The sequence below is a fragment of the Oncorhynchus masou genome, chromosome 22, assembly GCF_036934945.1.
Source record: "Oncorhynchus masou masou isolate Uvic2021 chromosome 22, UVic_Omas_1.1, whole genome shotgun sequence".
Lineage (NCBI taxonomy): Eukaryota > Metazoa > Chordata > Actinopteri > Salmoniformes > Salmonidae > Oncorhynchus > Oncorhynchus masou.
The window spans coordinates 44,727,705-44,745,749 of record NC_088233.1 but is presented as its reverse complement, the minus strand read 5'-3'; the positions used below and the strand labels follow the sequence as shown (position 1 = coordinate 44,745,749).

Sequence of the window (18,045 nt, the reverse complement as noted above, 5' to 3'; positions counted from 1 at the left end):
GGCTGCTCTCTCTTTGTAAAGTTCATTTGATTGATTTAAAAAAAATTGCCTAAGCGTTGCTTGAATATATGTAACTGCTATTCTAATTTTTGTATAGACTAGGCCTACCAATGAAAACATGAATGCGTGTACTTGGCTTTAGGAAGTGCATGAGCAGTGTGCATTGTATCAAGGACAGAAAATGTTCCTGCAGCCGCGTGTTCATTGGTCCGCACCTCTGGGGTCGCAAATGGGATCATGAGTGGCTGATAGGTGTTTGAGTAAGAACGGAAAATAATGTTCACAAGTGGATGATTACTTCTGCCACATGTTAACCCAACTCCTGGAGAATGGCCCAGATTTTCAGATTCGCATTCACGAGGGTTCCCAACCTAGACTGGAGGCCTTTTCATAAAGGGCAGCCCCTCTCCTGTTTGCAAAGTGTTTTCACAATCTATGGATTTCATCCTTTCCACTTTCCCATATCCCACACGCGTTATTCCTCATTGTTTGACTTCGGTGAATGGCGATTTGGTTACAGAGCTTCCAGATTTTAATCATTCGATTTCTGACAATGGTCAAGTTTTCCAAGGGAAGAGACTCAGAGAAAACATTTGCTTGATTGTGCCATGGCTGAAATTATTATGCTTCTACAATTTGGCCTATCACAGTTGTTATTTGCAATTTATAAATTAGGCCTACCCTTTGTCACAATATTTGCAGCATAAACCTCAATAAAATGTTGTAAACCTATCATTTTTCACTGTGCTGGTAATAATGTAATTTTTTTTATAAGAACATGTCTTATGTTCTCAGTGAATGATAAAATAGTCTATATTCTTGGAAATATTTTTGTAAAAGAGCTGCTAAATATTAGATTTATTTTATTTAACCTACCTACCTTGGTCACCCGACTAAATCTTTCAATGACTTCCTGATGACCAAATAAATAGAGCCGATACTGGAGCTGTGTCTTGTTGTCATCTGGACATCTTGTCATTTTTAGATGCAACTCGTGTTTTATATTTTATAAATAATATATTGAATTGAATTTGCTTTGGGTTAATACTTCTTCAAATTCATAATCCCAACAGTGGTAAATGAGTTTGAGTTCCAGCTACATGGTAATAAAACACAGTTAACATTAGATGTTTCAATTAAGACTTTTAATCTTTCTGTATTTGTAGGTACCTTTATGCGTTGGGACAGAGAGTTTGGAAACGTTGGAAAATAAGATATTTCGTTCTTGTCCAGGTAGGCTAAATGTCATGATTCATTGACACTTGTTTCATTGAGTAAAATAAAATATTTTAAGGTATACTCACCAAATGTATAACTTCTAACAGATTGTTTCTTCCTAGTGGACTTTTCCACTAGGAAGAAAGTTTGTTTTTGAATCATGAAGCAACACATGTTGACCACGGAGAGAAATATGCAGCAATCTATAAAAGGGAGACAAAAAAAACTGTAGTGTAATGCAAACATATTTTCTGGAAATTATAATCTCACCTGATTCCCATATTTTAAAAAACATAGCGTAATGTGTTTTTTACTAATTATAATGCAATTTTATACAGCATGTGAACCCTTGTTAACTGTTGCAGGTCAGCCAATACACCTTTGCAATGTGCAGCTATAGAGAGAAGAAGTCTGAGCCCCATGAACTGATGCAACTAGAAGGTTACACTGTGGACTACTCCGATCCCCAGCCCGGTACACACACACACACAGGTAACTCATTTGTTACAACACTCACACTAACGCTGTGTTAAGCCACTTTACCATACCTTATCTATCCATCCACCTTGTCTCTTATGTTATGACCATCTGCACCACATACCTTCTCTCTCTCTCTCTCTCTCTCTCTCTCTCTCTCTCTCTCTCTCTCTCTCTCTCTCTCTCTCTCTCTCTCTCTCTCTCAGGTCTCCAGGGTGGTCGAGTGTTCTTCAATGCGGTCAAGGAGGGTGACCTGGTCGTGTTTGCCAATGATGACGAGCAGGACAGGATGCTGTGGGTTCAGGCCATGTACCGCGCTACAGGCCAATCCTACAAACCAATTCCACCTACCCAGAACTGCAGAGCAGGGAACTCCCAGCCATTCACACCAATCTCACTGCTCAGTAGGTTCACTTCAACAGCATTTATTCCTTGAAAAATAAGATCATATAAATGGTCATGACATTTTTTACTTTACAATTAACGAATGTTCAGTTTACACCATATATATTGGCACACTTGCAAGATTCAGTATTTCATCTAAAATAAGTTGAAATTGAATGTTCACACATGTTTTTGATTGATTTAACTGCACAGGACCATCCAATATTAAAATGAATTTGGTTGGAGGCAAGTTATCTGGTTTACTGTGAAATGTATCTCTCCTGTGGTAAGTTGCAGATGTATACAGGGTAAAAATAGCCATTCAACCAGTTTTGAAAAGAGCAAACAGGACATTCTGCTCCATTGTAAAATTCAAGGATGATAATATATTTGACTACGTCGGTATGCGGTCTTCAAATTGAATCAAACCCATAACTGTAGCAAGTCCCATGGTCCAACCAACTGAGACATCGGTATCGTGCACTCACCTTGTGTATAAGCATCACCAAAATAACATTGTGGTTGTGTGAAACATTTCCTCTTTTTTTATATATATATATATTGATTGTTCACAGAAATAAAATAAACAAAGGCAATGGAGTGACTGAACCAATTCAAACAGATGAATGTCTAACCCACTTGACTGGAGAGGAGATGAGAGTCTATGACAAGGCAAAGTGTTCAGTGCTGTAGCCAGAGATGGGACGTTGATCGACTGTGCTATCACTGGAACACACACGCCAGCGTGGGGCTGATTTAGACCGTTAGCATGAGCATGTCGAGCCGCTGCGTGTGTGTGTGGCAACACACTTTTCTCCCATCAGTTGAGAGAAAGAGAGAGAGAGAGGGAGTGTGTTTTCTGACACCAGAGTCATTTTGATCATTAAAATGCACGCACGTTCGTGGGGTTTATTGAGTATGTTCTGTATTTTTATACTGTTTTTTTCTTCTCTCTTTTTGTTGGCATTATGCTACGGAATGTGATGGGCTCTTGGAAATAGCTCTTCAACTGGGAACAATCAGAAGTGCTAAGTGTTGTTATGATTGTGTGTGTGCGTGTACATGTGTGTGTGCAGTCCTCTCTAATGATGGTGTGTCAGAGCTCACGCACCCTGGAAGAATTTTCCTGTAGTGTGATTTAAAGGTTAAAAAACGAGCTAATAATCACACACACACAGTAAAATTACACTGTATACCAGTCGTCCTTGTCATCTTCGCACTCCTCCTCTCAGAAACACACACAAACAAACCGACACACACACGCACACAGCATAGGTGTTTTGCAACGTGGGTGTTGGTTGAAGGTCAGCGTTATCCTCAAGGAGATTTGAGCCCATTAGAGAATGCCAGGTTGCTACACCATTAATAATATCCTTGTGTTGAGTTCAAATGCTGCATTTGAGCATTGGTTTCAGTAATTGAACACTCTACGACACAGACTGTAGTAAACATGTTTTTGTTTCGCTGGCCTTCAATCATTCACTCATCGTTTGCGTGAAACAACACCATTTCAATATGTATAGTCAGACGTTATTGACCGGGATTTAATGTTGTATGGAGATGTTATCGGTATATATGTTTACGCCATAAAAAGGCCATGTTGACCATATAGATAGTATAAGATTAGTTAAAAAGTGTTCGACCACTTTTGTTGTATGCATGAAGGTAGTTTTAACTGATTGTCATTTCCAATAATGTATTGTGAACTTAGAAGAGAAGTCGCTCCTGACTCGCATATCTTTTCCCTTCCGTGATTTGCGGATTTGTGACACATTCATCGTGCTGATCTCTGTCAAGGTTCTTGTCAGTTTCTGTTTTGAAAAGCAGGTGTTTGAAGTTTAGGACGAAAGTCCAACCTGTCTCATAGTTTTAGCCTTTCTCATATTTTAATTGACAGCCAAGTCTACCAGGACAGCTGAGACCTCTGAGCAGAGTTCTTACTTAAGGTGTCGGTGTGTATATGTGTGGCAAGGAGCGATGCTGAGACTCCGATAACCTGTCCATTCGCATCTGTCACTCCCCTCAGTTCCTATGCCGGGCTCGCTCGAACAAATCAAATCACTCCGCCTGGTATACCTGAGATGTTAGCGCTCGGTCTCTCTTCGCCCACGTTGATAACCTGTCATCATCATATCTGCCACCTCACTGGGAGACATGCCACATGGATATGACTGCTGCCGTGACAACGCTGATGGGGCTTCAAAGAGAGGGATATGAAGAGAATGAGCGCCAACCCCCTGCACCTCCCCCTGTATCCATATTCTCTTCACTAGTGCCACACCAGGCGTAAGGGATATACTCCTTCAGCTACAATTCAACAACTCCAGAGACACACATAAGTTGTGCTTTGTAACACACACACACATCACGGTACATACCCTCTTCAACCTGTCTAGCCCCATTCACCCACATACAAACATATAGACACACATACACAAACACACCACAGTACATACCCCCTTCAACCTGTCTAGCCACATTCACCCAACACACACGCCAACATTCCCCATTCATCCACATACCCCCCCCCCCACACACACACACACACATTATACACTCACTCTAACTGACCCGACTCCAACACTCACTGTCTAGACACGCACACACACACACACACACACACACACACACACACACATATAGACACAAACACATATTCTAACATCCCCCCTCCCCTCGTCTACAGATAATACTGTAGCTGGAAGTTAAAGATGACACGGATCAATATGATTATTCCTAGTGACTGGATACATTAACACCCTCCCCCCTCCCCTCATCTGCACATAATACTGTAGCTGGAAGTTAGATGTTACGGATCAATAGGATTTCTCCTAGTGACTGGATAAATTAACATCACGCCTCCTCCTGCTGCCCCTAAATCAATACTGTCTCTCCCTCCCCGTCTCATCATCAGCTTTAATCTATATCCCTTTGTCTTGTGTTCTTTAGAATCTTCTTGTTCCTCCATATCTCCACGCCTTAAACCAAATGACATTAAGGACACACCGCAGTTAGGGTAACACATGTAAAATGACCTACATCAGAATTAAAGAAAAAGGGGGCCAAGGGAGCCAAAGGGCAGGAGTACAGAAAAAGCAAGTGAAAGACAGAAGGAAAGAAAAGGGAGAGCGTCGATTCCAAGTTGATTGTGGGGATTGCACTTCTGCTGCCTTTTTTTTTTTTTTTTTTTTTTACAAAAGCGACAGAGGAGGGTGGAGGGGGAGACGCAAATGTCTGAGAGTGCGCTTGCAGGCAAAGCACGGGGCTTTTCTCCATTCATACAAGAGTGGTGGACGAGACAGAAATGGCAGCGTTAATAAAAAGCTATCACTATTGCTTGTCTCGGGTGTGAAGCCGCGGTCATTGGAGGCGTGGGGGCAGAGATTATTTTCTCTACAGCCTTGGTCTTTTGTGGGACCATGTGTCATGTGAAGAAAAGTCGGTCCCAAATGTATTTCTACAATATGGAAAAAGAGAGAGTGTTAGGCTTTTCATGGGGGTTGCTCGTTCTGCTCGACACCAGCCATTAACTGGGATGAGTCTGAAAGGACTGGAAGTGAACCTGGGCACATACAGGGCTGTCGAATCTGCCCTCATCCTTTCTTTATCTCTTTCACCTTCTCCTTTTTTCCTCTCGGTGTGTTTTCCTTATTTCTTTCTCTGACCTGGCATCTTTGCTTCTAGCTGTTTATGGACAGTTGAAGTCGGAAGTTTACATACACCTTAGCCAAATACATTAAAACTCAGTTTTTCACAATTCCTGACATTTTAATCCAAGTAGAAATTCCCTGTCTTAGGTCAGTTAGTATCACCACTTTATTTTAAGAATGTGAAATCTCAGAATAATAGTAGAGAGTGATTCATTTCAGCTTTTATTTCTTTCATCACATTCCCAGTGGGTCAGAAGTTTACACACACTCAATTAGTATTTGGTAGCATTGCCTTTAAATTGTTTAACTTGGGTCAAACATTTCGGGTAGCCTTCCACAAGATTCCCACAATAAGTTTGTTGAAATTTGGCCCATTACTCCTGACTGAGCTGGTGTAACTGAGTCAGGTTTGTAAGCCTCCTTTCTCTCACGCTTTTTCAGTTCTGCCCACTAATTTTCTATATGATGAAGGTCAGAGCTTTGTGACGGCCACTCCAATACCTTGATTTTTCTTGTCCTTAAGCCATTTTGCCACAACTTTGGAAGTATGCTTGGGGTCGTTGTCCATTTGGAAGACCCATTTGAGACCAAGCTTTAACTTCCTGACTGATGTCTTGAGATGTTGCTCCAATATATCCACATAATTTTCCTGCCTCATCATGCCATATATTTTGTGACGTGCACCAGTACCTCCTGCAGCAAAGCACCCCCTCAACATGATGCTACCACCACTGCGCTTTTGGTGTTCTTTGGCTTGCAAGTATCCCCCTTTTTCCCCGAAACATAATGATGGCCATTATGTCAGTTCTAACAGTTCTATTTTTGTTTCATCAGTCCAGAGGACATTTCTCCAAAAGTAAATGTGCAGTTGCAAACCGTAGTGTGGCTTTTTTTTATGGTGGTTTTGGAACAGTGGCTTCCTCCTTGCTGAGCGGCCTTTCAGGTTATGTTGATACAGGACTCGTTTTACTGTGGATATATATACTTTTGTACCTGTTTTCTCCAGCATCTTCACAAGGTCGTTTGCTGTTGATTTGCACTTTTCGCACCAAAGTACGTTCATCTCAAGTAGACAGAACGTGTCTCCTTCCTGGGCGGTATGATGGCTGCATGGTCCCATGGTGTTTATACTCGCATACTATTGTTTGTACAGATGAACGTGGTACCTTCAGGCATTTGGAAATTGCTCCCAAGGATGAACCAGACTTGTGGAGGTCTACCATTTCTTTCTGAGGTCTTGGCTGATTCCTTTTGATTTCCCCATGATGTCAAGCAAAGAGGCACGGATTTTGAAAGTAGGCCTTGAATTACATCCACAGGTACACCTCCAATTGACACAAATGATGTCAATTAGCCTACCAGAAGCTTCTAAACCATGACATAATTTTCTGGAATTTTCCAAGCTGTTTAAAGGCACAGTCAACATAGTGTATGTACACTTCTGACCCACTGGAATTGTGATACAGTGATTTAAGTGAAATAATCTGTATGTAAACAATTGTTGGAAAAAATTACTTGTCATGCACAAAGTATATGTCCTAACCGACTTGCCAAAACTATAGTTTGTTCACAGGAAATTTGTGGAGTGGTTGAAAAACAAGTTTTAATGCCTCCAATCTAAGTGTATGGAAACTTACGAATTCAACTGTATGTGCATTGATGTGTTCTTTTCAACGATGTTCTCTCCCTTCCCTGTCCATTCACTGGCTCTTTGTGTGACATTGAAAATATCCAGCCTTAGAGACAGACAATGAGATGTAAGACACAAATACACAAAAACACATACACAGGCTCTATGTAGGGAACAGTCATTAGGAAGGGCCACTGAAAAGGTGATCCTTAAGTTTCAAGGTCAAGGCTTATCCACCGCTGACCAAATGACTTACCTTTTTTCAAGTGATGCTTTACCAAGACTAAGAATATCAGTGTCGTGGCGAGACGCGTTACATGCTTGTGTTTGTGTCACTGTTTTTTCTCACATACTCTCGCATGTTGCAAGAGTTTCTGTCAGTTTCTCATATTTACAGCTGAAATTTGGAAACTGGATTTCACAGAGTATCTCAAGCCAATGGAGGTGGGAACTAATAACCAAAGCAGCGAAAACTGATGATGCCAATGCAGTCGAATAGATTTCCCTCCTTTTTACACTCCCGTTTCACGGTTGTACTCAAAGGTGTGAATTGCTGTGAGCAGATGTTCCGTCATTCTGTCTGCCTGTATGCTGGGATTTGATTTGAACAGGAGGAGTCTGTGCTGTCGGGGCTTGCAAAGTTGCACTCCATTGTTCAGTAAAATGATCTATTTTCATTGATGGAGATGCAGGATGGAATGGATTTTTTTGGTTAACCGTTTCTCTATAGCTCTTCTACTCATTCGGCCTCTTACCCTCTCTCTGTCTGCTTTTACTCTCTCACTCACTCTCGCTCACTCTCTTTTTTTCTCCCTCCCGTTCTCTCAGGTCTGGATTGCTCTCAGAGGCAGGGGGTAGAGGAGCTGATCTCTGCGGTGCCCTGTCGGTTTGACCACGCCACCTTGTTCCCTTTTCTGCAGAAGCAGACCCTACAGCGCCGGATGAATGACTCCTTCTCCTGCCTGGTGAGAGAAAGAGAGAGAGGGGCAGATAAAGATGGTCCTTAATTGAATGTTTACTTGTCTATATGCCAGACATTTCTGAAAAAAAGGAGACAGGCCTCCAATTTTGGGAGGGGGAGAGAGAGTGGGAGAGAAATCCTCTGCTAGGCCTAGCTGTAGGACTCTGCGTGCAGCAAGAATCTCATGCCTCAGGGTTTGGGAACTCTCACACTCAATGAAGGGGATAAACGGTGCTAATCAATACTTCCCAAATAGAAACATGACCCTCACAGACAACTGCTGGGCCTATTCAGTGGAGAGGAAGCCAAAAGCCATGCATGGCACAGAGAAGGGGTGTGTGGGGGGGGGGGGGTACTAGGCCATATGTGCAATTCATATAGTGGTCAATTCCTTTTCAATTTCAGGAATTCAGCTATATGCAGATTTTGAATGTGAAATGTGTAAATAGGCCATCTTTCAGATTGAAAATCAGATCCAATCCCTGTATATACTGCTATTGAGATTGAGTTGAGCATTGTCTCAAACAAACATCTGGTGAAAGTGCAGAGAGCCACATCAAATAACAGAAATACTCATCATAAACATTGATAAAAGATACAAATGTTAAACATACGAATACAGATAAACATCTCCTTAATGCAACCGCTGTGTCAGATTTCAAAAAGGCTTTACAGCGAAAGCACACTTTGCTATTATTTTAGGTCAGCTCCTAGCCACAGAAACCCATACAGCCATTTTCCAACCAAGGAGAGTGTTAAAAAGTCAGAAATAGCATTAAAATGAATCACTTACCTTTGATGATCTTCATCTGGTGGCACTCCCAGGTCTCCATGTTAGACAACATGTTTGTTTTGTTCGATAAAGTTCATCTTTATGTCCAAATACCTCCATTTTGTTGGTGCGTTTTGTTCAGAAATCCAAAGGCACAATGCGCGCTCTCAAAACCAAGACGAAAAGTCAAAAAAGTACAATAAAAGATAGTAGAAACATGTCAAACGATGTTTAAAATCAATCCTCGGGTTGTTTTTGTCATACATAATCAATAATATTTCAACCGGACTAAAGCTTCGTCAATGGAAAAGGTAAACAAGAAATGCCCACTCTCGATCACGTGCTTGGATCATGGATGGACATTTCCACTGTCCTCTCATTGAAAGCTGTGTATCACCCTCGTTTTTCAGAGTAAAAGCCTGAAACAATGCCTAAAGACTGGCCACGTGTAGAGGAAGCCACAGAGCTCGTAAACTGGGTCCTAAGTCTTTGTATGGTGGATAGGCTTTCAATGGAAAAACAACTTTTCAAAATAATAGTACTTCCTGGTTGGTTTTTCCTCGGGTTTTCGCCTGCCATATCAGTTCTGTTATACTCCCAGACATTATTTTAACAGTTTTGGAAACTTTAGAGTATTTACTATCCAAATCTTCTATTATATGCATATCCTAGCTTATGGGCCTGAGTAGCAGACAGTTTAATATGGGCACGCTTTTCATCCAAAATTCCGAATGCTGCCACCTACCCTAGTGAAGTTAACATGGGATCATATACTTACAATTAAACTGGATATTATGTGAAAAAATGCAGTACCAGTCAAATGTTTGGACACACCTGAGTAGTCATTCCAGGGTTTTTATTTTTACAATTTTCTACATTGTAGAATAATGGTGAAGACATCAAAAGACAAAATAACCCATATGGAATCATGTAGTAACCAAAAAGGTGTTAAACAAAGCAAAATATATTTCAGGTTCTTCAAAGTAGCCACCCTTTGCCTTGATAACACCTTTGCACACTCTTGGCATTCTCTCAATCAGCTTCATGAGGTAGTCACCTGGAAACATTTCAATTAACAGGTGTGCCTTGTTCACTTGTGGAATTTCTTTCCTTCTAAATGCATTTGAGCCAATCAGTTGTGTTGTGACAAGGTAGGGGGGTTATACAGAAGATTGCCCTATTTGGTAAAAGACCAAGTCCATATTATGGCAAGAAAAGCTCAAATAAGCAAAGAGAAACAACAGTCAATCATTACTTTAAGACATGAAGGGCAGTCAATATGGAACATTTCAAATACTTTGAAAGTTTCTTCAAGTGCAGTGGCAAAAACATCAAGCGCTATGATGAAACTGAATCTCATGAGGACCGTCACAGGAATGAAAGAATCAGAATTGCCTCTGCTGCAGACCATAAGTTCATTAGAGTTACCAGTCTCAGAAATTGCAGCCCAAATAAATGCTTCATAGAGTTTAAGTAACAGACAAATCTCAACATCCACTGTTCAGAGGAGACTGTGTGAATCAGGCCTTCATGGTCGAATTGTGGCAAAGAAACCACTACTAATGGACACCAATAAAAAGAAAAGACTAGCTTCGTCTGACAAGTCTAAATTTGAGATTTTTGGTTCCAACCGACGTGTCTTTATGAGACACAGAGTAAGTGAACGGATTATTTCCGCACGTGTGGTTCTAACTGTGAAGCAATGAGGAGGAGGTGTGATGGTGTGGGGGTGCGTTGCTGGTGACACTGTCTGTGATTTATTTAGGATTCAAGGCACACTTAACCAGCATGGCTACCACAGCATTCTGCAGCGATACACCATCCCATCTGGTTTGCGCTTAGTAGGATTATAATGTGTTTTTCAACAGGACAATGACCCAACATTGTAAGGGCTATTTTACAAAGAAGGAGAGTGATGGAGAGCAGCATGGAGAGCAGCATCAGATGACCTGGCCTCCACAATCACCAGACCTCAACCCAGGTGTGAAGGTTTGGAATGAGTTGGACTGCAGAGTGAAGGAAAAGCAGCCAACAATTGCTCAGCATATATGGGAACTCCTTCAAGACTGTTGGAAAAGCATTCCAGGTGAAGCTGGTTGAGAGAATGCCAAGAGTGTGCAAAGCTGTCATCAATGCAAAGGATGGCTACTTTGAAGAATCTCAAATATAAAATATGTTTTGATTTGTTTAACACTTTTTTGTGTTATTTAATTGTGTTGATGTCTTCGCTATTGTTCTACAATGTAGAAAACAGTAAAAAAAATAAAGAAAAACCCTTGAATGAGTAGGTGTGTCCAAACTTTTGACTGGTACTGTATATTTAGCACACATTTTCTTGTCTGTGTGTTTGTATACATGTAAAGGACACTCTTGAAAAGTGAGCCATGTCACAAGCCTCAACCTTAACCTTTTTAACATCTCCCCCCCCCCCCACACACACACACATGCATGAAGACTCTCTAATGCACACATACTAAGATTCTTCCTCATCAGTGTGAATGTGTTGCCAAACTAGTACGTGGAATGGCCAGTCATGCTGAAACTGAATTATTATTCAGACACACAAACGCCCACACACACACACACACACACACACACCCTCCTCTCACCACGACACACCTCCTCCTTAGCCCTAGCAAAGCAATTAAGATCATTTTAATTAGAAATATCACAGCTGATGAATAGCTCTTAATTGCTTTGCGCTAGTCACATGAAACTGAATACACTTGAATGAGGCCTCGAGAACAATGCTCAGAAAACAATTTGCTCTGTCAAAACCTTTGTTTGACAGAGCATATTGTGCCTTCAGAAAGTATGACTTATTACACACTTTGTCATGTTACAGCCTGAATTCCAAATGGATTAAATCGTATTTTTCCCTCACACATCTACACACAATACCCCATAATTACAAAGTGAAAATATGTGTTTAGACATTTTTGCAAATGTATTCACACCCCTGAGTCAATACATGTTAGATTCACCTTCGGCATTGATTATGGCTGTGAGTCTGTCTGGGTAAGTCTCTTTGAGCTTTGCACACCTGGACTTTACCATATTTGCCCATTTATCATTTTCAAAAGGTTTCAAGATCTGTCAAATTGGTTGAGGATCATTGCTAGACAAGCATTTAAGTCTTGACATAGTTTTCCAATCAGATTTAATGGGAAAATCGAGCCAAAACCACAAATTCCTTTAATTTACAGTGTTAACTAACACTAATATGTGAGAACAATATTTTTGTGAACCTATGTTTCATTTTTGCATGATAATAAGGTTGGTAGAAACATGGAAAATCATTGTAGAAATCTGTTGCAGCTCAAGTCAACATCAAAATCCACAATGCAATGCTCTCTCTATGGGCTGGCTACCAAATGTAGCTATCACAAAAATACCAAAGACAGTTTTAACATGTAACGTAAATAGTTAGTGCATTTTGCTTAGGCAATTTTACAGCTATCAATGTAGGGTTGTTGTCCTTGTTGGAAGGTGAACCTTCGCCCCAGTCAGGCCAAATCGTTATATCTTGTTTTTTTTATCAGACCAGAGAATTTTGTTTGTCATGGTTTGAAAGTCCTTTAGGTGCCTTTTGGCAAATTCCAAGTGGGCTGTCATGTACCTTTTACTGAGGAGTGGCTTATGTCTGGCCACTGTACCATAAAGACTTGATTGGTAGAGTGCTGCAGAGATGGTTGTCGTTCTGGAAGGTTCTCCCATCTCCGTAGAGGAACTCTGGAGCTCTGTCAGAGTGACCACTAGGTTTTGCACGCCCAATTTTTCAATTTCTGATTTGTTAAAAAAGTTTGAAATATCCAATAAATGTCGTTCCACTTCATGATTGTGTCCCACTTGTTGATTCTTCACAAAAAAAATACAGTTTTATATCTTTATGTTTGAAGCCTGAAATGTGGCAAAAGGTCGCAAAGTTCAAGGGGGCCGAATACCTTCGCAAGGCACTGTATCAATGGAAACAGGATGTTGCTTCAATATATCCACATCATCTTCTTTCTTCATGATGCCATCTATTTTGTGAAGTGCACCAGTCCCTCCTGCTGCAAAGCACCTCTACAACATGATGCTGCCTCCCCTGTGCTTCACGGTTGGGATGGTGTTCTTCAGCTTGCAAGCCTACCCCTTTTTCCTCCAAACATAACGATGGTCATTATGAACAAACAGTTCTATTTTTGTTTCATCAGAACAGAGGAAACTGTAGTCTGGCTTTTTTATGGCGGTTTTGGAGCAGTGGCTTCTTCCTTGTTGAGCGGCCTTTCAGGTTATGTCGATATAGGACTCGTTTTACTGCAGATGTAGATACTTTTGTACCTGTTTCCTGCAGCATCAGAACGTGTCTCCTTCCTGAGCGGTATGACTGCTACATGGCCCCATGGTGTTTATACGTGCATGTTATTGTTTGTACAGATGAACATGGTACCTTCAGGCATTTGGAAATTTCTCCCAAGGATGAACCAGACTTCTGAAGGTCTTCAATTGTTTTTCTGAGGTCTTGGCTGATTTCTTTTAATTTTCCCATGATGACAAGCAAAAAGGTACTGAGTTTGAAGGTAGGCCTTGAAATACATCCTCAAGTACACCTCCAATTGACTCAAATGATGTCTTAGCCTATCAGAAGCTTCGTAAGCCATTACATAATTTTCTGGAATTTTCCAAGCTGTTTAAAGGCACAGTCAACTTAGTTTATGTAAACTTCTGAACCATGGAATTGTGATACAGTGTATAAGTGAAATAATCTGTCTGTAAACAATTGTTGGAAAAATTACTTGTGTCATGCACAAAATAGATGTCCTACCCGACGTACCAAAACTATAGTTTGTTCGCAAGAAATTTGTGGTGGTTAAAAAACAAGTTTTAATGACTCCAACCTAAGTGTATGTAAACTTTCGACTTCAACTGTATATAAATAAGATATTACTGTTTTTCTAAAAACCTGTTTTCGCTTTGTATTTAAGGGGTATTGTGTGTAGATTGATTTGGAGAATTTAAAAAAATAGAATGAGGGTGTAACGTAACAAGATGTGGAAAAAGTCAAGGGGTCTGGATACTTTCCGAATACAACTGTATACACTGACTTTGAGAAGGGATTGAGTGATGATTAGCTTAGCAACCATGTGACAACATGAACGCGATTGGTCGACATTCTGCTGGGTGGGGCGTTATACGGTCCTTCATTCATTGGATTCAATTCTCCTTTCTATAATATCTTTGGCAACAGCACCATGTAATGCACTCTGGACTAAAGAGTAATAAAGAGAATATCGCAAAAATATTATCAATGGCATTCAAGAGAAGACATCCTCCTGAGTTATGACATCGGCCAGTATTGAAGTCTGACATGTATGATAGATCGTTTCGTGATCTAATTTTAATTTTCCTATTATCTTCCTGTGTAGTGAGAGTGACTCTACCGTCCAGATTTCTGACTGCTTAAACGGCAATAACTTAGATACTCCCGAAAACATTACATGACCCAGGGAATCGATAGAACATCACTCAGAGATACACAAGAAAAATATAACCTTCAAAATGGGTGAACCTTTCCTTTAAGTCAAAATTGTAACTCAGACCCTCATGAACATTCACTGTCTTCTTAGTAAGCAACGCAAGTGTAGATTTGGCTTTGTGTTTTAGGTTATTGTCCCGCTGAAAGGTGAATTCATCTCCCAGAGTCTGGTGGAAAGCAGACTGAACCAGGGTTCCTCTAGGATTTTGCCTGTATTTAGCTCCATTCCTTTACATTTTTATCCTGAAAAACTCCTCAGTCCTTAATGATTATGAGCATACCCATTTATTTTACCTTTATTTAACAAGGCAAGTCAGCTAAGAACAAATTCTTATTTTCAATGACGGCCTAGGAACAGTGGGTTAACTGCCTGTTCAGGGGCAGAACGACAGATTTGTACCTTGTCAGCTTGGGGGTTTGAACATGCAACCTTCCGGTTACTAGACTAATCTAATCTAAAGCAAATAAAATGTACATTTTAAAGTAAAACTTTTTTTTAATCAACATCTCCCTCCTTCCTATTTGTTTCTGCAATTTTTATTCGAAAGCCAAGTTAATAAACAGATCACTGACCATTTCGATTCCCACAAAACCTTCTCCGCTGTGCAATCCGGTTTCCGAGCTGGTCACTGGTGTCTTCATTGACCTGGCCAAGGCTTTCGACTCTGTCAATCACCGTATTCTTAACGGCAGACTCAATAGCCTAAGTTTCTCAAATGACTGCCTCGACTGGGTCACCAACTACTTTGAAGACATAGTTCAGTGTGTCAAATCGTACGGCCTGTTGTCCGGACCTCTGGCAGTCTCTATGGGGGTACCACAGGGTTAAATTCTCGGGCCAACTCTTTTCTCTGTATATATCAATAATGTCGCTCTTGCTGCGGGTGATTCCCTGATCCACCTCTACGCAGACGACACCATTCTGGCCCTTCTTTGGACACTGTGTTAACTAACCTCCCAATGAGCTTCAATGCCATTACAACACTCCTTCCGTGGCCTCCAACTGCTCTTAAGTGCTAGTAAAACCAAATGCATACTTTTCAACCGTTCGCTGCCCGCACTCTAGAATCGGCTTTCTATTTTGCAACAAAGCCTCCTTCACTCACGCCGCTAAACTTACCCTAGACAAACTGACTATTCTACCGATCCTCGACTTCGGCGATGTCATCGACAAAATAGCTTCCAATACTCTACTCAGCTAACTGTATGCAGTCTATCACAGTGCCATCCGTTTTGTTACCAAAACCCCTTATACCACCCACCACTACGACCTGTACGCTCTCGTCGGCTGGCCCTTGCTATATATTTGTCGCCAGACCCACTGGCTCCAGGTCATCTATAAGTCTATGCTAGGTAAAGCTCCGCCTTATCTCAGCTCACTGGTCACAATAACAACACCCACCTGTAGCACGCGCTCCAGCAGGTATATCTCACTGGTCATCCCCAAAGCCAACACCTCCTTTGGCCGCCTTTCCTTCCAGCTCTCTGCTGCCAGTGATTGGAACGAATTGCAAAAATCGCTGAAGCTGTAGACTTCTATTTCCCTCCCTAACTTTAAACATCAGCTATCTGAGCAGCTAACCGATTGCTGCAGCTGTACATAGTCCATCTGTAAATAGCCCACCCAATCTACCTACCTCATCCCCATATTGTTTTTATTTACTTTTCTACTCTTATGCACACCAGTGTCTCTACCTGCACATCATCATCTGCTCATTTATCACTCGTGTTAATCTGCTAAATTGTAATTATTTCGCTACTATGGCCTATTTATTGCCTACCTCCTCACGCCATTTGCACACACTGTATATATACATTATTTTTTTCTGTTGTGTTATTGACTGTACGCTTGTTTATTCCATGTGTAACTCTGTGTTGTTGTTTGTGTCGCACTGCTTTGCTTTATCTTGGCCAGGTCGCAGTTGTAAAGGAGAACTTGTTCTTAGCTAGCTTACCTGGTTAAATAAAGGTGAAATTTAAAAATGTTTAAAAAATATATATATATATATATATAAATATAAATATATATATATATAAATATATAAATATATATATATATATATATATATAAATGTGCACACAGCAGCCTATGTTCAACAGGTTAGGTTTTTCAAAAAGTGACACAACAACTTTAATTCTCGCTGGTTCCATTTTGCGAGGGGTCACATTTACAAGAGCTATGACACAGAGTTGACCAAGACCAGGCCAAGCAGATCTTCTGTCACACAGCACACAGGAACCATGTTCGTTAGAGAGAGCTAACGAGGCAGTCAGCTCGTTAATGGCTAATTGAGCGGTCAGCGCCAAGACTTGAGTGGGCCATCTGTTTGTCACAGTGGAACATCTTGTCACATGCTGCCAGGCTGCAGGGCGCTCGGCTGTATTCTTTTGTAGTGTGATATTAATAGATCCAACAGAGAAATAGAGAACGATTCAGATGGAGAGAGGGAAAAAGAGAGAGACAACGATTCAGATAGACAGAGAGAACGATTCAGATGGAGAGAGAGAGGGAACGATTCAGATGGAGAGACTGAGAAAGAGAGAATGAATAACTAAAGGGGGAGGGAGAATTGGAGAGGTAGAAGTGACAGTGATAGAAAAGGAAATGAAAGAAAGAATGCCTAAAAGGAAATGTGTGCTGAATGCCTCCTAGTCAGGTCATATCCAACTGTCTTAGTGGAGCCTGTTTTGATTGACTGTACAAATAGTCTGCCAGTACATTAAGACATGAAGGAATCCTATCGTATCCCAGTCCCTATCAGGATGGCTCAAGGTTGCTTTTATTTTCAGTATGAGGAAGACCAAAAATTGGAGACGCTTACATGCTGACCAGACCGCGCGTGTCCGCGGGGATTTTGTCTACCCACACCAGACGCGATCAGGACACGCAGATTGAAATATCAAAAATAACTCTAAACCAACTATATTAATTTGGAGACATGTCGAAAAGCATTAAACATTTATGGCTATTTAACTAGCTAGCTTGCTGTTGCTAGCTAACTTGTCCTGGGATATAAACATTGAGTTGTTATTTTACCTGAAATGCACATACTCTTCTACTCCAACAATTAATCCACAGATAAAAGGGTAAACCAAGTTAGTTTCTAGTAATCTCTTCTCCTTCATGCTTCTTCTTTTTTTGGACTTTATATGGCGGTTGGCAACCAACATTAAGGTGCATTATCACCACCAACTGGGCTGGAGTGTGGACCTCAGTTCATCTTTCAATCATCCACATGGGTATATGCTCCTCAAAATGAATGAGGAGATGGCACGTGTGTATATGCTCCTATAAACCAATGAGGATATGGGAGAGGCGGGACTTGCAGTGTGTCAAGCATCACAAATAGAACCAAGTTCTATTCTAGCGCCTGGCTGCGCAGACTCTCATTGACGCACGCAAGCATTGTGGGTGCAATGATTGAATAACATATA

The 18,045-nt window shown here is 41.0% G+C and overlaps 1 protein-coding gene across 1 annotated transcript in view; it reads left to right on the top strand.

The window, feature by feature from the left end:
• LOC135509565 (calcium-dependent secretion activator 2-like) overlaps positions 1–18,045 on the top strand; it is a 159,060-nt gene that overhangs the window by 70,892 nt on the left and 70,123 nt on the right. Inside the window, exons 7-10 of the mRNA XM_064930326.1 lie at positions 1,167–1,233; positions 1,584–1,710; positions 1,902–2,099; positions 8,188–8,324. Of these exons, the coding sequence (XP_064786398.1) occupies positions 1,167–1,233; positions 1,584–1,710; positions 1,902–2,099; positions 8,188–8,324 (529 nt within the window). The remainder of the gene's footprint in view (positions 1–1,166; positions 1,234–1,583; positions 1,711–1,901; positions 2,100–8,187; positions 8,325–18,045) is intronic.